At 38.5% G+C, this 25376-nt stretch overlaps 1 protein-coding gene across 1 annotated transcript; it reads left to right on the plus strand.

Annotated features, from left to right (window-relative positions):
- The first annotated feature begins 766 nt into the window (after positions 1–766).
- EDNRB (endothelin receptor type B) lies at positions 767–24491 on the plus strand. Its single transcript, XM_014781814.2, has 7 exons — positions 767–1293; positions 16239–16351; positions 16487–16691; positions 19356–19505; positions 19719–19852; positions 20405–20513; positions 21981–24491. Exons 1-7 carry the CDS (start codon positions 808–810, stop codon positions 22113–22115), a joined length of 1332 nt encoding a protein of 443 aa, XP_014637300.1. The 5' UTR covers positions 767–807; the 3' UTR covers positions 22116–24491.
- The last annotated feature ends 885 nt before the right edge of the window (positions 24492–25376 follow it).

Consider the following 25376-nt stretch of genomic DNA (forward strand, 5'->3'; position numbering starts at 1 on the left):
CCTTGTCCTGGGCTTCGGCTTGGACTACTAGTTTGGGGATATTTTTTAAAAAGTAAAACGTATAGATACAGCGAATTAAAATGAGGTTGGAGTAAAGGAGAGCGCATGATTGTTTGAAGCCACTTGGAGGGGGCAGAAGCTTCCCAATTAATGCTGATACTCTCCCAAGTCGGACCGAGTTGAGAATTCTCTGAGATTTTCCGGGTCAGCCCGCGCACTCCTGCCGGCGCCAGGGGAATCAAAGCGCAGGCAGCCCGGGAGGAGCGGCTTTCACCCGCCAGGAGTCGTCTTGGTGTTCAGACATGGGGTATCCGCGTTCCCTCAGGAGCAAAATGCAGAGATTGGCACACGCCCTTGTTCTCTAGGTGCCTTAATTCTTCCGTACCCCCGCGTCCTTAGCCAGAACATGCTTCCTCCGGGCACCCAAGGAGCTCAGAGCTTTGCCTTGGATACCCATCCTTCGCTCCCTGGCACACCCCTCCCAAAATGCCCCGCCCCACTGCGAATCATTTACCCCTGGTGGAGGGGTGGGAGAACGCAGGGGAGAAAAAACACAGGGAAAGCTGTTTCTGAAAGGACAGGCGGCCGGCGCAGACGGGTCACGCGCCAGAGTTTCCCACTGGCGGGCAAACTTGAGTTACTTTTGCGCGCGGATAGTAGCGGCGGCTGAGCTCTGAGCTCTGCTAGCGGTTTGCAGGGGCGTGGCTGGGGTAGCTGATCCAAGTGTCCTATCTTCCTTCCCTTGCTGGTCTCCAGACTCTGAAAGCTGCGGACCGCCACCCGACTCCCACTGGTGCAGGCAGCAGCATGCAGCCTCTGCCAAGCCTGTGTGGACGCGTCCTTGCGGCGCTGATCCTTGCCTGCGGTGTGGCCGGGGTCCAGGGAGAAGAGAGGGGATTCTCGCCGGCCGGGGCCACTCCACAACTTCTGGGGTCCGAAGAGATAATGACGCCCCCCACTAAGGCCTCCTGGCCGAGGGGGTCCAACACCAGCATGCCGCGGTCGTCAGCACCTCCGCAAATGCCTAAAGCAGGGAGGACGGCGGGAGACCCGCCACGCACCCTCCCCCCTCCCCCGTGCGAAGGAGCCATCGAGATCAAGGAGACTTTCAAGTACATCAACACGGTAGTGTCCTGCCTAGTGTTCGTGCTGGGTATCATCGGAAACTCCACACTGCTAAGAATCATTTACAAGAACAAGTGCATGCGGAACGGCCCTAATATCTTGATTGCCAGCCTGGCTCTGGGAGACTTGCTGCACATCATCATTGACATCCCCATCAATGTCTACAAGGTAAAGGGCGTCTGCTGATATCGCGACAGGAGGGGGCTGGGTTAGGAAGGGGCAGGTGCCTGAGCCTGTGGAGAGAGCTTACTCAAGAAGATCTATCCCTTTCTAAAAGTCAGTGATCACTAGAACCAAACTCCCTTCTGGTCTATAGTAGCTCCCCTGTTAAGCCTAGAACAAGCGTAATCCCCAGCATCAGCATCACTTGGGAACTTGTTAGAAATGACATTTTATGGCCCCACCTCAGACCTACTGATTCAGAAACTCTGGGGTGGAGCAGAGTAGTTTGTATTTTAACAAGCCCTCCAAGTGATTATGATGAACTGTAAAGTTTGAGAAGTATCCTGTCCCTAACTCCGGCTCACCGGGTACATTCTCTCTATTCAAAAGTGTGGTCTAGGGCCCTGGCCAGTGGCGTAGTGGTTAAGTTCATGGACTTCACTTAGGTAGCCCAGGGTTCACGGGTTTGGATCCCAGGCACTGACCTACACGCCACTCATCAAGCCATGGTGTGGCAGTGTCCCACATACAAAAATAGAGGAGGGTTGGCACAGGTGTTAGCTCAGGGACAATCTTCCTCATAAAAAAAAAAAAAAAAGTGTGATCCATGGATTGGCAGGATTGATATCACCTGACAGCCTGTTAGAGCTGCAAGTCCACCCCAGACTGACTACATCAGAATCTGCATCTTAAGACACCTAGGTGATTCATGTGCACACTCACCTTAGGAAGCATTTTCTTGGAGGACCCTGAAAGTAGAGGGGCTGGAATAGGAACAGATTTTTAGGAAGTAAATAGTCTACAAGAAAGAGACCCAGACTGGGGAGTACACAACGCAGTCTCCTGCTCTGAATGACTGTATTGTACCTACCCTTTACTGAAAGCCTACAGTGGGCCAAGCACTGGAATAGATGTGTTACGTTCCTTTACTCCTCCTTCCCACAACCGGCTCCCAGTAATATCAGATGGAGTAGCTATTACTCCATTTTACGGAGAATTAATAGGATATTCAAGGTCTCACAATGAGAAAGAGATAGAGGTGGGACTCTGGCCCAAATCTCTCAGGTTCCAAAGTGCAAGTGGCTCCTCATCGATTACTTGGTGGACAAGACAAAAAGCACTCAATGTAGAGTCTCTAACAGTTTCAGTGGCTAATATTATTGTGTGATTACAGGGGCATCAGAGGAAACAGAGACCTAGGGTATAACATAAACCCCCACACTATTTGACTCCAAGTTGCTTTGGAACCCTGGACACATCCCAGCATCTCTGGGCCTCAGTTTCCTCAACTCTACAATATCACTGCTAGTGCCCACCTACTGAGGTTTTGCGGTGCCAAGAAAAATAGCCTAAATGAAAGAACCAGAAAATGTAAAGGATTATGCAAATATATAAAACTTCACTTCCCTGTCATGCTCAGTAATGGAAAGTCCGACATAAAAACAGAACTAAAGTGTAAGGGAATGGGAATGTGCTTTGGGGAATTGCCTAAAGCTAATTCTGGGCTCAGTGCTGAGTGAAAAATGGCTATAGGGTTGGAAAAGTGTTGTTGGGGACGCTTTGATCTTTGTGGCAGGAGAAGATGCCATAAAGCATGCCTTTAAGTTGCCTTTCATGAATCTCTGGAAATCCTGATCCAAAGAGCCATACTTTAAGGGAATTCTAGAGATTTCTGAGGTTTAGAGATAGGATTCAGATTAGGATCCAGGCCCTAGGAGGACACTCCCAGAAATGGGGGATAAATGGAAGAAATTCTAAAATCCTGCATGGCAACTGGTTCTTATGAACTCTGAGGGTTTCCTGGGAGAAGCACAGGCTGAAATGGGTCCCTAAATGCAGTTACAGCTCCACTAGGGCCAGAAGTGACCCATTTACTTCTTAAGGAGTCCCACAGACCAAGTCTTACTGTGCCAGTTTGGCAGAGGAATTTCAATTCAATTCATCAAGACTGACTTGAGAAACTTTAGAGTACAAGGTGTCGTGAGAAATTTTAAAATAAATGAAATAAGATCCTTCTGAAAAAGGAGATTATATCTAGTTTTGCCAGGTTTGCACAGCATTTTGTGAAAGGTCTCTTTAGGGAGGTCCCAGGAAACCCCACACAGTCAGCCCAGTGAGAAACCTTCGTAAGTCAGCGAGCAGCTGAAGTGCTGTATGGAAAGTGGGATTGAGGACATTTTCCTTCAGTGTGTTACCTCCAGGCTGATGTACATCAGCCCTTCCAAGACCATCTTACTTTCTCTGTCTGGTCAAATTATTACATTTGATAAGCCAGAGAGTATCCAATTCCCAAGGAGACACACAGCTTTTACTTTCATTTCAAAGTCCTTTATGATTTTCCTAGCAAGTTACATCCTTTTGCCTGAAGCCATTCAGTCTGTTAAAGCTATGTTTTTACTTCTGAAACAAACAAATAAGTTCTTACAAATGTGACCATCTAGTCATGCATATTGGTCATACAAAAATCCATCACATAGGATTAGGTCCCATCACTCGGTTTGCCATCGTTGAATCCTATGTAGTGGCCTTTGGTTTATTTTTATAGTATGCATAAATATGTGTCACTTGAGGGATAACATGACAATAACGGCTACCATTTATTATGCACTAGGTACTTAGCTTATTTCATTAAATCAGTGCTGCAAACCCTGTGGAGGAGCTATTGTTATCACCCTTGTTTTATGGGGAAACTACACATTGAAGAGGTGAAGAAGTAACCTGCCCAATGTCACATCACTAGAAAGTGAGGAAACTAGGGCTTGAACCCAGGCCATCTGGCCCCAGAACTGTGATCCTCCCTGTCCCCCTTCACTGAGCCAGCTCAGGCACAGCATGCCCTTCTCCAACCTGGAGTATTGTTGGGACCTCATTTGAGTGCACTGGTTTATGTAACATACTACCACACAGTAGGATACTTGGTAAGCATTTTCCATTCTAATTTGAATCATCTGAAGATTTCTATCTCCTGAAATCCCCTTCAGGTGGTCTGTAGTGTGTAACATTGATACTATCACTGTTATTCTAAAGGCTTCATTTACCAAAACACCTAACCCAGGACTAGTCAAAAGCCACTTATTCCTCTAAATAATTGTGACACCGTGGAAGTAAGTTTTAAAAAATGTATTTAGTATTTTAGAGTAGTCAGGTATTATACTTAACACAAAGTAATTTAAGTGAATTTTGAACGCCATTTAAATTTATCCTAAAGTGGGAGACTTGAATCTCTAAACCAGTGATTTCTAATTTTGTTTTTGTGGGGTGTTACAATTTTCTTTGAGAATCCAATTAATTATATATATAGTATATTATAGATAATTAACACGTGTAATTTACATATATATTATAATTAATATATAATATAATGCACATATATATATATACGCACACACACATGTTCACAATTTCCGGGGGTTCATAGAGTCTCCCACCAAATCTGTTGGCACACTCAGGGGCCTAGAAATGTCAATGTGAATCTATTACATTAATCTAGAGTTCAGTAAATCTAGAGTTCAACAAAGTTGACAAACCACAAAATGTCACAGATATCACTGGAATTCATAGTCCTTGATACCACTGTAGAATGAGACAGGACTTCACAGGGAGGTTCTGCTGTGAGGGACTGACACACCTTAGGAAACATGTCTCTGCCTTGACTCCCTCAAGGAACCAGGTCTTTGGAAACTTCTAGGTAGAGTCAGTCCACTCACCAAGTCTCAGGGAAGAAATCTTGTGTTGAAGCCTAGAGAGGTGTCATAGGACACTCAGCAAATTGAAGCTGTTGAAGTACTTCAAATATTCAGTAAACTGCTGAAAATAAAAGCCTGTTTATCCTTTTCAGCAGTACATAGTAGGGCTGTTACATGCTACATTACATAAGACCATCCAGATGAAAAATAAAAAGGGATTGATTGCAATCCAAAGAGGATATTTAAAAATATATATGTATTTATGTGTATACATATACACATATAAATATATTAAATGTTATAAGAATATATAGCTACATAGATAGACAGGTGAATATCATTTGGCACAGTGCCTGGCACAAAGTAAGCAAATAAATGTTGTTAGAATGTGTGTGTGTGTGTGTGTGTGTGTGTGTGTGTGTGTATATGAATAAGAATGGAAATTTGTTTGGGTTTTCTTTTTTCAACTTTTGCCATTATAAACATGACTATAAATAACATCTTTGTACATATGGCTTTGCACACATGTGTGACTATATCTGAAGGGTAGGTTTCTAGAACTAGAATTACTGAATCAAAGGATATGTGCATTTGAAATTTTGAAAGATATTGCCATATTGTGCCCCAAAGTTATTGTTGTACTTAGTCTGAATCACTATTTTATGTAACATGTCCATATAGATATACATGTATTAATATGTATCTATCTAATACGTATGTATCTAGAAATAGATAGACATATATGTACACTGGGTCACCATGCCAATATTTACATGGTCGATATATGTACCTGACCCAAAAGCCAGTGTTTAAGTACCTGATGTGAGGATGAATCTCTCCTTATTCGCAAGCCACGTATTATGTCCTTCCTATATAGACTAAAATGAATGGGGTAATTCAGATGTGTGTTGTCTGTGAGAGCCTATTTGACTACTAAGTTGTAGTAGCACCAACATCAAAGCTGTGTAGGAATCAAAAGAGTTGGGTGTCCTTGTGGACGCTGTGAAGGTTTTTATGTTGCCGGTTGGTTGGTTTGTTGGTTTGGCTTGGTTTGGTTTAGCAACAGTATTTAACAAGCCTTGGTTGCAGGTTGAAGTCAAAATTTCTTTAACTTCTCTTGACTTTTCAAGAAGTTAAAAATTCTTGAGCAAATAATAAGTTTTTAAATTATTTCTGGATTTTATTTAACAATTTCACTCTCTTTGAGCTATATTTACATAGTAACTGAGTTAATACAGTTAATTCTCCAATGGAGCTTCCTTACACGTGTAAGCAAACTGCATTTGAAAACAATCTGCCTGTAAACTGATAAGACAGATATTGAAATGCACATTAGTTTAATAAAGATCTAAGCGTAATCAGATGTCGAGTGGTAGTGGAGAGCTTTTTAAAAATTAGGCTGGTGAGCCGTTGAAGTGCCTTTAGATGGTTTTGCTGTTAAGGCTTTGTAGGTACTATTAGAGGCAAAGAGATTGCCTTCAGAGCTCTGAGAGGCAAAACTGCTGATCTTTAACGTTTAACTAGTTAAGGTGGGGTACATCTAACATTATAATGCTGGCATGTCAAAATGTGGAATGCTCCACTGAACCCACAAATGAGTTTTGAGTGAAGTGACTTTCAGATAATCAGACATTTTCTGCTTGTGACACACTCAAAACTTTATTTCTGATCAAAATCACCTTTCTCACTATTCAATCTTAGACTACTTTAAGTACTTAAGTTTGTGTTAATTAACTAGTTTCATAGTTAGAAGTAAAAGTTAATGGAACACCATTAAACTTAACTTTTGAAGTTATAGTTTCGCAATCAGTAAATGGAAGTTCATGCATACGTAGCAATACAAGAAGTAAAGGTATCATATAATAACACTGTTCCCATTTCCAGTTAAGTAACTGAGATATTTTAGTGATATTTTAGTGCTATTTAGAGATGTTTTAGTAGCAGAAGCATTTTGAACCCAAACCAGAACCTAGATACCTTTGAGATTCATTTATTTAAAGCAAAAAACATTTTAAGGAGCACCAGTTAAGCAATTTAAAAGTATTAGCTTTTACGGCCGGCCCCGTGGCTTGGTGGTTAAGTGCGCGCGCTCCGATGCTGGTGGCCCGGGTTCGGATCCCGGGCGCACACCGAGGCACCACTTCTCCGTCCATCCTGAGGCCGAGTCCCACATACAGCAACTAGAAGGATGTGCAGCTATGACATACAACTATCTACTGGGGCTTTGGGGGAAAAAATAAATAAATAAAATCTTTAAAAGTATTAGCTTTTAAAAAGCATTAAGAAAGAGTAAGACTCTTAGCTTTGAATGACCTCAAATCAATTAACAAAGAAAAACTAACTCCCCAACACCCACCCAGCAGAGCACTTGCAACAGTCAATACCAAATAGTTTGTTGACAAAAGTTGTTGTACGTAAGATGTAAGGGCAGCGGGCTTTTTCTAACTCATATTTTTATAACTGTCCAATGAAAAGGAAGGGTTTGAAGAAAAAAGAAAAAAAGTTTGCTCCCCTTTCTATATGAGGATATTGGTCATAACTGAATAACAGGTCAATAGCAGAATTCAAATAACCCAGAAACTCAAAACTTCATATTCCCAACTCACTGCTTCACACATGGATTCCTGTGACAAGATGGTTGGCAAACTCTTTGCCTTGGGCAATGACAGTTTCCCTAGGTTAACTCTATAGTACTTCTTGTGTTTACCTTTGATCTGCCACTTGGTCATTCCATAAATCCAACCATCTTAAAATGTCAAAGCAATGTTTCTTTCAATATGGTAAGGCTTATCTATCAAAGGCATTACATTTTTTTCTTTGCTCACTTTAAATGAATCGTTCAAGATCGAAGATATTTCCACAGCTATACAAGAGGATAACATAGCCAAGACCCTGTTATTTCATGGCCAGTGAGCCATGGTCTTCATTTCACAAAGGAACCCATATAAGGTTATCTCTGTGTGGCTAATATGTTATAGTTGATTGTTTTTAGAGAAACATGCCAAATGCTAATAAATGATTAAGTGCTTTAAAGGGTGTTGACAGATAAAGCCTGAGCTGAAATAAGATTCAAGATGTAATTTATGATGTGAAACATGCTCTTTCAGAACTTTGCAAAGTTAAGAAGAGGTTGGTTATGTTTGGGAGATAGCTGTGTGTGGTGTATGGTATACCTTAGCTGACAACCTCTCTAATTTTAGACTTCTGCTCTTTCCAATGCTTTTATTTTAGAGATTTATTATTTCTCTTTCCATAGAGACCCTATGGAGAAAATGTAAAGGAACAAGAAAATGGCCAAAATGTGGTGGCAGAAGAGAGAGAGAAAGAGGGTCGTTCTTGAGTCAGAAATGTGTGAGCAAAGGTGACTGAAGCCTTTTTCAAGCAATTCTCTGTCCCTGAGACTCACAGCCATACTCATGACTCCTGACTTTTGTGGGCTCTCTACTTCTCTCCTCTTTCGCTCTACCGTAGTTTCCAGAAAGGAGTAAAACTCTTCTCTGGATGTTTACATTGTACACTGTCTTCTTCTCCCTCACTCAGCGTTTTCAAATTATGTTAAAGGGCTTTTGGATTCCGTAATAATCAAACATTTTCTGATAGCACTTTACCGATGTCCAATAAGATATTCTACAAATAAACTAAGGTATGAAATTACTTAATAAGTTTTGTTGAATTCATTAAGTTTGAAAGTGTCTTTCTGAGCCATGAGGCCATCAGGTTATAATTCTTCAGTTTCTTCAAGCATCATGGTGATTTTAGAAGATCCATCTCAGGTAAATGAATGTAATAATAGGCTAGGTTTGTAAATAGCATTTGTCATTTCTCTTAGTTGGATCTTTTCAAAATATGTAACATGTCAACAAAAGTTTTTAGGCACAAACTGTGGATATATTTTTTAAGTTCAGATGATAGGAGAGTAGCAATCCATTTCTTTATAGACCTGTTACAGACTTAGAAATAAATTTCATTGTAACACTGGTAGGGAAATATATTTAAGGTGAACTTAAATTTCTCCTAAGAAATATTTATTTTTCATCTTTTTTCTATCTTTCTGCTTCTCTTAGAGGTTTGTTTCAAGAATCTTACCTCTTTAGGGCATCATCGTTCTATTTCAGCAAGTCAAAGGCATCTTTCCAGAGCAGTGGGATGCCCTCGGTTTTGTGGGCATGCACGCAACAGATTCCTAGAGATAGAGCTTCTGCCTTGCACAACTCCAGGGGGCACTGTTCACATTGTGGTCTATTTAAATGGCACCCCTGGGCAATAAACTGACATTATTTCTGACCCATATATTTTTAACTCACATGGCCTAATCTTTAAGTGATTAAGTGCATTTTGATGGACGCAGGGTGGAACTTGTAACTGATATTTTCCCCCCAGGGCATGGGTACAACGTAGTCAAGAAAATATCTTCTATGCACTTGACCAGTAGCTTACCTTAAATTCTCTTTGTGCTTACGAATAAAAAAAGGAAAGGGAGATCTGACATGGAAATCCTTGAATGGGGGTGCCCTATCTTATTAAAAACACTAGTTCAAATGCAGAAAAGCTCTTATCTGCTACAGGAAACCGAGATAAAAACAGAAGAATACACCCTTTCCCAAAGTTGTGAAACACAACTACTCCATTATTTCCTTCTTTTGACTCGTACTGTAAAAACATTTCTATAATACCAGTCATTTGAAAGAAATGTTCACAGTTCATCGCGAGATGAAACAGACAGCAATCTGGCAAAGTAACCCTGTTTGTCGTCTTTAATACGTTGCTCAACCGCCATCTTAAATGATAATCTCGTACAACGCCTCTATGCTTACTACATCCATCTCCACCAAATTTACAATGCTCTGCAACATAGAATCCCATTAGATAGTGAGAAACAGTAGGTTCTGCTTTATGTCAGTCATTTCCTTGACAGGTTTGACTAAGAGAGAGAGGTGGGAGAGGAATTCTTCTTTTCACCTTTTCCGGCCTGCTTGGAAGGCAGAGAACTCCAACAAGACAACAGCCAACCCTCACGCCTCAATCCCCAAAGCCCTGGCTCTATGTGTCAAGAAGACCTGATCATCTGGAAGGGGGGAGGACATGGACAAGATAATACAAAAAATAAACCTACATTCATCTCATTTCTCTAAAAAATTTGTTTAAAATATGAGAACTGAACAGCTCATGGAAAAAGTTTTATCACATGATTTCTGCCTTATCATCAAATTCATTCATTCATCCATTCATTCACTGTTTTTCAACAAGCATTTAATGAGTGAATGCTGTGTGTCAGGCACTGTGCTAGGCATTAAAAATGTACAATATTCTGAAACCAATAAACAATTAAAGCTCAGTGTATACACTTAATTAAAAAAATAGGAAAAGAAAATGGTATACATGGTTAATGAGGCGATTAAACATTTGTTCGTGCAAACAGTGAACTTTGGCATTTCCTGACTTTACGGGGCTTGATTCCTTCAGGCATTAATAGTGATGTGTATTAACAGGATTTTCTCCATTTAATTTCTCAAGAATGTAATTTTTAATTAAAAAGAGAAATGAAAAATGTAAATCCCCCAGTTGGAGAGATTTTATGGGACTCACTTAACAATACCTCTAAAGAAAAGATATATTTCCTCTTCATGCATGCTATTTATCCTTTCAGAAATTAAAAAAACTATATGATACAAAAATAATTTTATAATGTAATATAAAAATAGTTTCTTTGATTCTGTTGCCTTTTTTCTTTCCCAAAGAGCTGTCCCAACATTAAGTTATGAAATCATGGCCATCCTTGAGTAGAAGAAAGCTTATAATCAGTATGGTCATGTCTTTTTTCAATCTAGTGTTTATTTATTTATTTGTGTTTATTCATATAAAAGAAAGGTGCTAGGGAAGAAGAATAAGCTTTAAGGGAATAGGGTCAGCACAATCATAGGCTTTCACTTGTCACATGGACACCACATTGCTCACAGGACCTAACAGTAACAAAAGCTCTTAGTTGGAGCCATCACGATTTGAAACCGGTGTCAGTTATGGGAGTATTTTCTATCTGGCTACGTTTGATAAATGATAGGTAATATATATTCAAACTTTCTTCTAAACAAGACCTAAAAATTTCATTCACGTGACAGGGACCTAGAAACAATATCGAACTCTAACATTCATTTTGCGATCAGAGAGACTTGTTTGATTACATGCTTGATTTGTCTTCAGTATTCAGACCTTGCCCTTAAGTTGTCTAATTTAATGGGGTAAAGTCCAAAGAAAAAACTAAACATAAAGAATAAGAATACGTTAGGGGCCGGCCCGTGGCTTAGCAGTTAAGTGCGCGTGCTCCGTCACTGGTGGCCCGGGTTCGGATCCCGGGCGTGCACCAACGCACTGCTTCTCCGGCCATGCTGAGGCGGCGTCCCACATACAGCAACTAGAAGGATGTACAACTTGGACATACAGCTATCTACTGGGGCTTTGGGGAGAAAAAGGAGGAGGATTGGCAATAGATGTTAGCTCAGAGCCGGTCTTCCTCAGCAAAAAGAAGAGGATTGGCATGGATGTTAGCTCAGGGCTGATGTTCCTCACAAAAAAAAAAAAAAAGAATAAGAATACGTTGTTGCTGGGTTTAAAGTTAGAGATGCTTCCTCTTGCAACAGAGAATCAATTTCCTCTACAAAGAGGAAAGCTATATTATTGGAATTCAGATTATAGGTGTTGGATGTCATTATTTTTGCCAGCAAATAGTGAAATACTTTTCAGGAATCACGAAAATCTATAAGAACATTCTTTCACCAAATTTTAAAGATGGCGTCTTGGTTGAGAATGATTTTTTTTTTTAAAAAAAGCTTCACAGCTTTCCCCAACCCAGGGCTTTGTTTACTATTAAACGAGAGGTTGAAGTTGCATTTAGATAATCTCCTAGCGCTAAATTGCCCAAAACTTTCTTGGTGGAGGCCATGAAGACAGAGATGAGTGTCAGCAGTGAGCATAGTTCTTGTTGCAGGACATGAGGCTTCTTGATGTCTCCACAAAGCCTTCTGATCAGGGAGAGTCAGCAGTTGCCAAAATCATCGTTCTCACTATAGAATAACAGAAGTGACAGTGGGTACTCCATCCCCCATGTTCTGTGGCATCTCAGGACCAGCAATATTCAAGTCTGAATTGAAAGTGTGAAATAGTAAAAACTGATGAAGGCTAACACTCCCTCTTTTGCCCTTTGGAAGGGTAGATTAGAAAATTGTGGGGCCGGCCCAGTGGAGTAGTGGTTAGGTGTGCACGCTCTGCTTTGACGGCCTGGGGTTCGCAGGTTTGGTTCCTGGGCACACACCGATGCATCACTTGTCAAGCCATGCTGTGGCGGCGTCCCATATAAAGTAGAGGAGGGCGGGCACAGATGTTAGCCCAGGGCCAGTCTTCCTCAGCAAAAACAAAAGAGGAGGATTGGCATCGGATGTTAGCTCAGGGCTGATCTTCCTCACAAAAAAAAAAAAAGAAAGAAAGAAAATTGTAATCTCTCAGTTCTGATTAGGTTTCTGACTATCTCTGTGTTGAACTGGAAGAGAATCGTTACAATTTTCAGTTTGTGTTTCTCTGTCCTCTGTGATAACTTGGGTCAGAGGTTGGGCTGCAGACCTCTCAGTGGTATGAAAAGCAACCATCCAATTTCTAGGCTGAGCCAAAAACAATAGTAACCTCAGAACAGGGCCTGGTTTCAGTGCAGAGCTCATTTTCATTGGCTAGATTTCTTTCCCTGCAGTGGCCTGGACACTCATTCATCTTGATTCATCTGAAGACTGTACCTATGTGATACTAATATTTGCACGTTTGGAATTAGTATAAGACAATAAAATACTTGAAACTATCCAAATTTTTGGACATTATATGAATAAAATTGCTAGGTGGTTAGAAGAAAATTTTACTCTGCATCTAGATATTTTACCATTGTTTGACACATAGCAATGGCTTTTAAACTGCTAATATTGATTTAATTCTAAACATTCTTTTTTCTAAGGTCAGCTTCATCAAAACACTATAGACTCTAGAATCAGACCATGTGAGTTCAAATGTGGGTCTACTACTTACTTAAGTGAGTGAGCAAGGACAAGTATATCAGTTGTCTAATGATGAGTGGCAAATTACCCCAAAACTTGAAACCATAAACATTTATTATCTCATACTGTGTCTGTGGTGGGTATTCAGGAGCTGCTTAGCTGAGTGGTTCTGGCTCAGAGTCTCTCACGAGGATGCAGTCAAGATATTGGCGGGGTTGCAGTTATCTGAAGGCTTGCCTAGGGCTGGAGGATCCCCTCATTCTTACACCTGGCAGATCTCTGCTAGTCATTTTCAGGAGGCCTCAGTTCCTTGCCCTGTTGGCCTCTCCATAGAGATGCTTGAATGTCCTCCTGACAAGGCAGCTGGCCTACCCCAGAATGAGTATCTGAGAGCAAGGAGGAAGCCAAAATGCCTTTTATGAACTAGTCTCAGATATCACACATCATCACTGTTGCCACATTCTACTCGCAAAAAGCAAATCATTAAGTCCAAACCACATTCAAGGGAAGGAAAAGGAGGCTTCACCTCTGAAGGGAGGAGTATCAAAGAACTTGTGGACATATTTAGAACCAACATAGCAAGTTAATAAACTTCTAAGTGCCTCAGTTTTTGTCTACAAAATGGAGATAATAATAGTACTACCTCACAGGATTGCTTTTGAGATTCAAGGATATAGTAGGTGTAAAGTGCTTAGGATAGTGGATTGTAAGTGCCATGTAAGTGTTAGTTTTGCTTTCTTGTTTTTTTTTTTTCTTATGACACCTAAGAACAACCAGAATGATTAGATAGAATATTGTCTGGATAATTTATACCACGCTGGGTCTGGCAGAGCCCTTGTAACTGATTGGAACCTTTCTGTTCTTACTTTTCTAAGGGTAATTGGCAGTTCTTTTGAAGCACCTTGAGTTCATAGCTGGTTCGGACCTGTGGTACCCTGAGTCTGCCCCATTTCAATAAATGTTTTCACCATTCACATGATAAAGCTCTTTGAGTTTCCTGACTCCTGACGTCTTATATCCAGCCCATCAACAAGTCCTACTGGCTCTGCCTTCAAAATATATACATCTATACCCATTCTCCTCAGCCTCAGGGCACCACACGGTCCAGCCCACCATGAGCTCTCACGAAAACTTCCTTTTTGGACCCCACATTCTGTTCTACATCGAGCAGCCAGAGTGATCTTTTTCAAAACGTAAATAACATCATGCCATTTTCCTCTTCAAAACCTTGCAATAGATTTCCTCGAAAAAGCATTCAAACTCCTCCTACTACAACTGCATCTCCTAAACACTTGGCCTGGATCACTCCACTTCAGCCTTATTAGCCTTCTTGAGTCTTTCAGCTCACCAGGCTTATTTTAACCTCAGGGCCTTTGCACTTGCTCTTTCCTCTGCCTAGAATGCTGTTTGCATGGCTTATTCTCTTATTTTAGTCAGATCCCTACTCAAATGTGGCCTTGCTGAGAAGTCTATCAAGAAAGCACCCCAAATCCCACTATACTCTCTTAATGTGATGATACAATGTTATCTGACAATTTTTTTAAAAATATGAATTAGTTGACAACTTTTATAAGTTGTGAGATTTCATATCAAAATTCCAATTTGGGGCTAAAAATCAAGATTTTTGTATTTGGGGTCCCTTGGCAAAAATTGTGTCTTGTTTATTACCAGTTGCTCCTTTTAGACAAGATTTACCCCAGACCCTGCCACTCCCTATTATCTTCCTGACACCAATGACTTTCTTACACCTGGCACTCTCCACTCCTCTGTGTTACCTGCCTGGCCCTGTAGGCTTTTAGAACTCTGTAATAAGCATGTTAGTGGTAAGTTTGCCAACATTCGTCCTACATGTCAGTGTAATTTTTCATTCCTAACTTAGAAGTGAAATTTGTCCCATGTTGGAACTCCAAGTCCTATTGGTAATGAAATACACATCTCAGCCTTTGGTGCCATTCTAGTTATAAAACAGTTACCGGGCTTAACAAACTCTGCAAAGAACCTTCACTAGTGAAAGGACAGAAAGACTCAGTTGTGTTTCAAAATAGTTTTCACTTTCGGAAGGTTATTTTTTAAAACATTTTTAAAAAAAATAGATTTGAAATACTTTCCTTTATTTTCAAAACCTCATGAACATTCGATCCAGATGTTTACCTAAAGTGATTCATTAACAAGTATGGGGCACACCCAGTTGTCCTAAGAAAGAAAATAACTGAGTATAACAATAGATGGTTGCATAGTCTGAAGTCAGATAAAAAGAAATATATTTATACTAGCAAGAACTATGTCTTTTTGCTCATTGTACAACCAGTGCCTGTATATTTTAGGAGGCTGAATATTTGTAAGCTTCTGCTGTGTCAGGAACTGTATTAGACAATTGCAGAGGGCTTATTCTGTCTTATCCTCTAGGGGTTCCAGACAGCAAAAACTAAACAAACAAACAAGTAAGCGTTATAATCTATGCAATAGGAATTAATAAGTGCTATAGAGAAAAAGAAAAGAGGAGTAGGCTAAGGGAGATTAGAGGCCTGGCTTGTTACTGTACTAATAATATGGTAACAGTAGGTCATGTTGAAAAGATGAGATTTGAGCAAGATCTGAAGGAGGTAAGGGAGTTAACCAAGTGGGTCTGTGGAGAGAGAGCCTTCTAGGATAAGGAAAGACCTACAGGGAAGCCCTAAGGCAGGAGTGTGCCTGGTGTGTTCAAGGAACAGTGTGCCTACTCCAGCTGAGTTACTGTGCAGTCGAGTAAGGTGACTACAGTAAAGAATAAGTATGTGAATGCCCGCGCTGCTCTCCATAGGAGTGTCTAGTCTCTATAGCTAAGGAACATTTATCATCTATTTTTAATTGACCTATATTTTTATTTGGCCATGATCTGAGCATGTGAGACTCCATGACAGTATAAGAGACGTGTTCGGCACTGCAGGTTCAGTTTTGTTAGGGGAACTTAAGTGACTGGCCTCAGTTGGCCCCGCGGTGGAAATCCTGACCCTGAGCTACTGTAAATGCATAACAAGTTCTCACGAACTGGCTGCATTTTCATTATTCCCAACCCACTCTCCTGTTCCATATATCGAACACTGGTGCTTTTGAAAGGAGTAGTCCATGAGGAGAAGAATAAGAACTGGAATTTGTTATCTTACTCTGGATGCTAATTTCTCTCCACTAAATAATGCAGTTCAGAGGGCGCCTTGTGCAAGTCTCCCTAACAGAGCTTTGTGTCTCCTCAACGCAGCTGCTCGCGGAGGACTGGCCCTTTGGAGTAGAGATGTGTAAGCTGGTGCCTTTCATCCAGAAGGCCTCCGTGGGAATCACTGTGCTGAGTCTATGTGCTCTAAGTATTGACAGGTGAGAACGTATATTTAAGCCAAGTATATCCTGGACACTATACTAGTGATTACTGTGTTACTTAGAAAATAAACTATGTAATTCAACAGAACCAGGCTCTGTCAGCTTGACAAACAATTCTATTTCACCCTTCAGATATCGAGCCGTTGCTTCTTGGAGTCGAATTAAAGGAATCGGGGTTCCAAAATGGACAGCAGTAGAAATTGTTTTAATTTGGGTGGTCTCCGTGGTCCTGGCTATCCCTGAAGCCGTGGGTTTTGATATGATTACCACTGACTACAAAGGAAGTTATCTGCGAATCTGCTTGCTTCATCCCACTCAGAAAACAGCCTTTATGCAGGTAAGTTTTACTTTTTTTCCTGTCTGACTTGTCTTATAAATATTTAGCTATTTTTCCCCTGATCTCACCTTCTTGGGAAGCTATTGATTTATGACTCTCCTTAGTGTCAATTAAGAGTGTAGATCCCAGGACTGCAGGGTTAACAATGACTAATGACTCAAGCTGTAAGAAGCTGGGTCACTACTTCTCCCAGAACCCCCCGGTGCTCAGGGATACAGATAAACCAAGTGCACAGGAGAGAATCGATCTGAATTTATCGCTTTTCTACTCAAATCCCCACAAGGGCTGACAACTACTGTACATTCTGCATAAGACAACACAGCAGTCATCAGAGAATGATCAAGGAGAAGTCACCCCGCTACGGATAGATTCAGAATGGCAAACCTGTCCTCTCTCTAAAGGGAAAGCTGCTATTGCAAAGAAATTTTCATCTTGGCTATTTATTCTAGAACATTTAATCAGGAAATAGGAAAAGAATGGCAATGCTGGTCATCAGAAGATGGATCCTAAGTATAAAAGGCTCTTCCCAACAGAATGGGTTAAGAGGAGTTAATGCAAAGGGGGCTGGTCGAAGTGTCACTAATGATTATTTTCTATTTTATATGTAAGAAGACCATATGAAATTTTATGAATTTACCATGATTTTATATCATGGTAATCAAAAAAATAAAGAGGGACATTAATGTGAACCCCACAGGTTACATAAATTCTGCTCTGACACAGATCAATATAGAGCAACAATTTAGAAAAAAATAAAGCAGAAAAAGAATAAGAGAGAAGGCATAAGTCATAAGCAGCTTTCATTTTTTTAACTGATAGGTTAGATTTATCCATTACTGAGCTAAATGATTAACATAGACATTTTCATATCTGTTTTTCCCATGAAACAAACTTGTTGAAAGTGAAAACTTCCCGGGCCAGCCTGGTGACATAGTGGTTAAGTGCGTGCGCTCTGCTGCTGGTGGCCCAGGTTCGGATCCCGGGCACGCACCTATGCACCGCTTGTCAGGCCATGCTGTGGCGGCATCCCATATAAACTGGAGGAAGATGGGCACAGATGTTAGCCCAGGGCCAGTCTTCCTCAGCAAAAAGAGGAGGATTGGCATGGATGTTAGCTCAGGGCTGATCTTCCTCACAAAAAAAGAAAAAAAAAGTGAAAACTTCCCTTAAACACTAAGATGTCTTTACATATTCAGATGTGCTATTTCACATAAATAATATCTTAAGGATAACTTGTTTATGTGGAGACAAAAATATTAATATTACCAAATATTTTGAATTTTGCCCAACTGCTTAAATTTTAATGCATAATTATAGCACACTGCTTTAGAGAATTGAAATGCTTTTTAGGAAAAGTTTGTTTCATTTAATATAAGTATTTAATTATTTGTTCAGTAGATGTGGCCTGAAAGATGCTATATAGTATTTATAAAATAGATCTACTTTGGAAGGTATTTATTCCTTGATGACTATGTTTTTTTAAATGTTTTATTGAAATGTAACTGACATATAATATTATATTAGTTTCAGGGGTACAACATGGTGATTTGATATTTGTATACATTATGAAATGATCACCACACTAAGTCTGGTTACCATCTGTCACCATACAACATTATTACAATATTATTGACTCTATTCCTTATGCTGTACATTAAGTCCCCATGACTTATTTATTTTATAACTGGAAGTTTTTACCTCTTGATCCCCTTAACCTATTTTGCCCATCCTCTCACCCTCCTCCCCTATGGCAACCACTAGTTTGTTTTCTGTATCTGTGAGTCTGTTTCTATTTGGTTATGTTTGTTTGTTTGATTTGTTTTGTTTTTTAGATTCCATATGTAAGTGAAATCATATAGTATTTGTCTGACGTTTCATTTAGCATAATACTCCTTAGTTCCATCCATGTTGTTGCAAATGGCAAGATTTCATTCTTTTTTTACGGCTGAGTAGTATTCCATTGGGTATATATACCACATTTTCTTTATCCATTCATCTATTGATGAAAACTTAGGTTGTTTCCATATCTAGATTATTGTAAATAATGCTGCAATGAATGTAGGGGTACATATATATTTTTGAATTAGTGTTTTCATTTTCTTTGGATAAATTTCCAGAAGTAGATTGCTAGATTGTATGGTAGTTCTATTTTTAATTTTTTGAGGAACTTCCATACTGTTTTCCATAGTAGCTATAGCAGTTTACATTCCCACTAACAGTGCATGAGGGTTCCCTTTTCTTCACGTTCTCTCCAACACTTGTTATTTCCTGTCTTTTTGATAATAGCCATTCTGACAGGTATGAGGTGGTCTGTCACTGTGGTTTTGATTTGTGTTTCCCTGATGATTAGTGATGTTGATCATCTTTTTATGTACTCATTGGCCATCTGTATGTCTTTTTTAGAAAATATCTATTCAGTTCCTCTGCACTTTTTTTAATTGGATTGTTTGTTTTTTTGATATTTTTATGAGTTCTTTATATATTTTGGATATCAACCACTTATTGGGTATATCATTTGCAAGTATCTTCTCCCATTCAGTAGGCTGCCTTTTTGTTTTGTGATGGTTTCCTTTGCTATGTAAAAGCTTTCTTAAAATTTAACATTTTTTATGTAAGATTTTCTTACAGAGGAATATTAATCATAAAATTCTTTTTTCCCCATAGTTTTATAAGACAGCTAAAGATTGGTGGCTATTTAGTTTCTATTTCTGCTTGCCATTGGCCATCACCGCACTTTTTTATACCCTGATGACTTGTGAAATGTTGAGAAAGAAGAGTGGCATGCAGATTGCTTTAAATGATCACTTAAAACAGGTAAGAAAATAGAAATATTTTCTGAGTCATGATTATAATTATGATTATGAATAAGAAAATTAGCATGATGATAAACTAAAATTATTATATACCAGAGCATATTTCCTTTTTCTTGCTTCTGGTGTTTTTGAAGGGCTACAATATTAAGTATTCTGTTTATGAAGGAATTATAATGAGCCATTTATTCAATGTCTAACTATGGTTTTATTTCAGAGACGGGAAGTGGCAAAAACAGTATTTTGCCTGGTCCTTGTCTTTGCCCTGTGTTGGCTTCCCCTTCACCTCAGCAGGATTTTGAAACTCACTCTTTATGATCAGAACGATCCCAATAGATGTGAACTTTTGAGGTAAGAAAGGTAAAATAGAAATCGTTTTGTAAATAATGCCATTCAGAAGTCTTCCCATTGATCCCTTTCATAGGCAGAACGTAAGAGCACCAATTTTCTAATGCTTAGGGAGCAATTAGGATTTTCATTTTTCACCTTCACTCCTATTTTAGAGAAAGGAGTAAAGGGGACTTATGAGAACACTGGGAATGGAGAGCCAGAGTTGTTGAAATGATGAGTGAATAGCAAGATTGAAAATATCAGGTCTGATTCTCTTTTGCACTTTGTAAATCCTTTCTTTTCAGCCAGCCTCAGCACTTCCAAATGAGATTTTATTTTAAAAGACAATTGGGCATGGGGGGGTGGGGGTGGGCAATGACAGAGACAGAGAATGAGAGAAAGAGAGAGACAGGTGAAGAGAGAGAGAGATCATTATCAGCAAAGACCAGGGATAAAGTCAAAAACTATTGTAATTGGGTAATTTTTTTCTTCACAAAAACACAAAAATCTGCAAAGAACATATACTCAGGGCAGCATAGTTTTCACAGACATGTTTTGGGTTATTTTTTGCAGCTTTTTGTTGGTATTGGACTACATCGGCATCAACATGGCCTCCCTGAATTCCTGCATTAATCCAATAGCTCTGTATTTGGTGAGCAAAAGATTCAAAAACTGCTTTAAGGTAAGATAGTATTCCAAAATAAAAAGCTGTCTTTAATCTGGCATCAAGTATAACCCTTCCAAACTATTAATATTTCCATCCAGAGAAACCCAGTAAGCTGTTCTACATTTTCCCTTGCATTACATCATGGATGATTTTTTAAAATATGACTTTTGCTCATAAATCACTATAGTTGATTTCCGTCTATAAATCTTAGTCAACCACTCCCTACTGCCTCAACCAAACAGTTATACTCATAGAATTGTTCAGAAAATTAATAAAAATTACAGGCATTGATGTCTGACAGATATCACGTAACAAAATAAGAACTAAGCATGAATTAAATGCACTGTTCCTGTTTTTGGTAGATCTTGGACTGTGCAGCACAATTTGGATTATAACTAAGTTGGTCTCTTTTTCACATGGACATGAGAATAACAAGTCAAACAAAGAAATTTAATTCAGGTTCTCTCTCCTCTTTTCCACTTTCTTTGTACAGCAGAGATGTGCTACTTGATGTGGAATATGCGTAATTATTCTTCATTCAGCTGCCTGCACTGTAACATCCATCCATCCATTCATTCACTCCTTCAGCAATCTAATATGAAATGAAATATTCCCTCTCCTTATATGGGAATGATCGATTTGTCCCTAGTAGTTCATTATTGGAAAGCCAAGAACTTCGCTTCCTTGTAAACTCAAAGGCAGTCTGTAAAATTATTTGCCCACTCATAAACTCATAGATTTTAGAGCTGGAAGAGAACATTCATCAAGATCAACTCTCTCATCTTATAGAACAGAAAACAATGTACCTCCCGTTTTCTTATGCACATAGATTCTCAGAAAACAAATAGAATGAGCAAAGTTTTACATTTTAAAAAATCCAAGAAAAAAATTGGATGAATAAAACTAAGACACTTTTATACTTTATAACATTATTGTGTAACAATATTGAAAAGACACATGAGAATAAAATATGGCTGAAAAAAATGGCAATGTAATGTTAAATTCATTGACATGGAAAGATGTTTATGACAGTGTCAAGTGAGAAAAAGCAGGCTATGGAGTAATATGTGTAGCACAATTTTGTCAAAATAAATTATACACACACTTTCACAAATGTGCACATATACAGTCATGTGTATATATGTGTGTGGTAATATTTCTATTCACATAGGAAAAAGTCTTGAGTTATATATTTATCAGATATTAAGAGTATTTCTCAAGTAATCAAGAGTAAATATCAAGAATTGCGTGGCTTTCTTTTAATTTTAATTATATACATCTTTTCTTCTCTGTATTTTCTAGTTAAAAAAATTATCATATGCTACTTATGTAATTATATGTTTTTAAGGGGGGAAAATAAGAGAGCATGGAAAGAAAGTGGCCCAAGAATTCTGGATCATGCAAAGAAAGTCAGAACCCTAGAGAGTAGGCAGAGTCGTGACAGTGTAACTGATGTAACAACGAGTACTTTGCTTTGTACAGTCATGCTTATGCTGCTGGTGCCAATCATTCGAAGAAAAACAGTCTTTGGAGGACAAGCAGTCGTGCTTAAAGTTCAAAGCTAATGATCACGGATATGACAACTTCCGTTCCAGTAATAAATACAGCTCATCTTGAAAGAAGGAATGTTCACTTAATTTCATTTTCTTTATTTTGGACAGAAGTCATTAAAACAAGGAGGCATTTGCCAAAACAAAACAACTGTGTGTTTGCACAAAACAATGTAAAAATGTAAGAGTGATTATTTTCTTAACACTCGTAGTTACACATGAAATTTTATGAGCTGTTTACAGCATGAGAAGAAAAGCAGTGAAAATTAAGAAAGCTTCATTGTGAAAGCACTTGATTTTCTACAGTCAGCACTTCAATGTAGCTCTTAATAATTTCCAGTGTATTCAGGCACCACTTACAATTAAATTGAGCTCACTCGGAATTCCTATTAAAGAGGTTTATTTTTTAAATTAATGTAAATCTGATACAAAAGAGAAATGTGTCCTTGTAAAACAGAATTTTTAAATGAAGTTTAAATTACTCAATTTAAAAATGTAAAAATTCTTTAAAAGAACTTTCTAATTAACAGTATCACATCATTGGTTGAACTATAATTGGACATAAAATGTGAAAGCAGTTTAGCTGGTGTATTTTTTTGACATTAGAAACATATTTAAATGATCAGGAAGGAGTATCAGAAAGAGAGATTGAGGTTTTTGAAAATCATTAAACTTTTTACATTCAGATAAGATCAAATGTCACAAAGGGAAAGAGAAAGTTTGGAATGCTATCCCAAAAGACTGCTTTGAAATCTCCATTCACGTATTCTGCAAAGAAAATACTACCTACAATTCTTTCAGGATTATGAAAACATTCTTCTTCTTTCACTGTTGTAGTTTAAATGCTATTTGTTTAGTTTTGTCATCTGTAATTACTTAGCTACAATACACAGCGTGTAGATGATTAAATGAAGGGCAGGCCCCAGTGTTCATACCTTTACAACGGAGAGATGCCAGTAACCCTGTAATGGACAGGATGTGAGTTGGCTGGAGCAGTGTCCACTTGACAAAGGAGAAGGCAGCATCCTCTCTCACCCATGCTGTAGTAAAAATGATCTCCGGCATGTGTATAATATGATAGTTAAAACACTGACTGTTTTTTAAGATCGCACAAATTAGTCAATTTAACAGCTACCTATAAAGCCTATTACTAATTTTTATATTATTTTTGTAAATAACTAATAGTAAAGAGTTCTTGTCATGGTGTTTTTCTGTCACTTACAGGCAAGACCGCTTTTTGAGACTGTAAGAACCCCTTACTTTGTGCATTCTTGCCTAATCCTTTCATCTCCCCAGCAAAGTGCCTTAGGTTAATTTGGGATGAAATGCGTGTGAAAATATGTACCAGAGAAAACGGCAGAGAGAGGAAGTGAGGTGAGGTGGAGGAAACCCGTGGGGACAGAGTCCCATTCTTAGCCTGACATTCGTCATTGCCCCGTCACATCAGTGCAAAAGGTCCTGGTTCTGTTCCAGCAAAACACAGTACAATGTTCTCAGACTGACTTCAGGAACAAATTGGGCCCAAGAGCTTTTAACTCCGTCTTAAAATATAACAGAATTTCTGCTTTTTTTATTTTAGTAACCCAGGGCCACATGTTGGAAACAAGCTAGCAATGTTGTTTTCTGCCGGCATCTAATGTGACAATACAGTAAACCAAAACCCAACAATGTGGCCAAAAAGAAAGGGGACAATAACTAATTCACATGCCACATGGATTCCATTTACAAATCACCCACAGTCTTGTTTATTAATTTCTTCCTGATCACTTTCTCAGATGCCTGTCATCCCAAAAGACATTTCAAACTTTGGATTTTAAATTAACTTTGGGTCACTAATATGTTCACAGTTTGCTAAAATATTTTTTATTCCTATTTAAATTTTAGCTCATTTTTGTTACCATGTACTGAGTTTTGTTTCTTCTACTTCATTTACATCCTAACACCCTTTCCTTCTCTGTGTCAGAACTGTGGTCTGTAATCATCTTGCTGAATTTTGAAACTGCACACAAAGAGGATATAGATGCACTATTTATAATAAAATTGTGTTCAGTAACTTTTCTAAAGATGTTTGATTCAAAATTTTAACATCCTGATAAAAGTTGGTAAGAAATAAACATGATTTTTTTGGCATGATTAAAACCAATATAGGAAAAGGTGCTACTCTTTAACTTTAAAACATGTTTCCTGGTATTAAGGACTACATAATATAGCAAAGGACAAAAATAGTGTCAACATGGATGTTAAAACTTAAAAGACTTATAAGTGATTTTAGCCTATTTTCTCCTTTATACATTGCTAATATGGGCGCATGTTCAAACAGCTTTTAGTACTGACAGCTTACATACGGCCAAAGGAATACAGTTTATAGCAAAATGTGAGTATGCTGTAGCTAACTTTATAAAATTGTAATATAACCATGTAAAATAATTATATATTTTGTTTTTCTGTGGTCACTTAAAGTGGCAACTACTGTAGTTGCTTATTCCTTGTTAGGTAAACAAAATCAATAAAAATTGAAATTGTTTTAAAAAAAGACCAGCTTATTTTTTACTGTACAGGCAATAATTCATTAAATATTAATTGATTAAGTTTTTCAAGGAAATACAAATATTACAAGTGGACATTATTTATGTTAAGCATACAATTATCAAGGAAATATGAAAGTTGTTAAAATGCCAAGTTTCTAGTTTCCAGGCTGCCTTATTGTGTTGTTTTATTGTTGTAGGTAACCAGATATATATATAGACATTCAATTTTCTGAGGTTGATTATCTGATGATAGTTTCCAATGGCCCCTTATGTCTTTCTATTTCTGGTTGCCTGCCTTTGGAGCATTTCACTTTTTAATCATTATTGCACAATATGTCAAATGTGAAAGATTGAAACGAGATTTTGGGATCACTCTCTTCATTTTACAAGCTTCTTTTGAGTGTTTACTATGTGCAAGGTGAGACGAAATTAATAAAATGCAAGGTTCCTACTAGATGGGAGACAGAAATGATAACAAAATTTAATATAAATCAACATAAAATGAGCAATAAATAAACGCACACTGATTGCTCTCGAAGTTTACATGTCTGTGTCTCTTAGCACATATTCCCTTTCTTTCTCTGACAAAAATAATCAAGAATTAGCAATTACTCTTTTCCCATATAATTATATTAAACTTAGCCTAGTGTTCTAGAGGTTTCTATGAGTTATCCCTCACCTCTGCTGGATTTTAGCTGCCTAATCTCGGCTGGGCATTTCAAGACATAGGTCTTCTGAATTCCAGGGGCTATGTGAGAATTCCAGAAATGGAAAACATAGGCAGTACCCTCTTTAAGGAG

Source organism: Ceratotherium simum, chromosome 10, assembly GCF_057802395.1.
Source record: "Ceratotherium simum simum isolate JZ-2026a chromosome 10, ASM5780239v1, whole genome shotgun sequence".
Classification (NCBI taxonomy): Eukaryota; Metazoa; Chordata; class Mammalia; order Perissodactyla; family Rhinocerotidae; genus Ceratotherium; species Ceratotherium simum.

Bases quoted from the DNA above. Each gene is read 5' to 3' on its own strand.
- EDNRB (XM_014781814.2), top strand. From the start codon at position 808: ATGCAGCCTCTGCCAAGCCTGTGTGGACGCGTCCTTGCGGCGCTGATC. The intron at 1,294-16,238 runs GTAAAGGGCGTC...TCCTCAACGCAG, and splicing joins TCCCCATCAATGTCTACAAG to CTGCTCGCGGAGGACTGGCC. The intron at 16,692-19,355 runs GTAAGTTTTACT...TTTTCCCCATAG, and splicing joins AGAAAACAGCCTTTATGCAG to TTTTATAAGACAGCTAAAGA.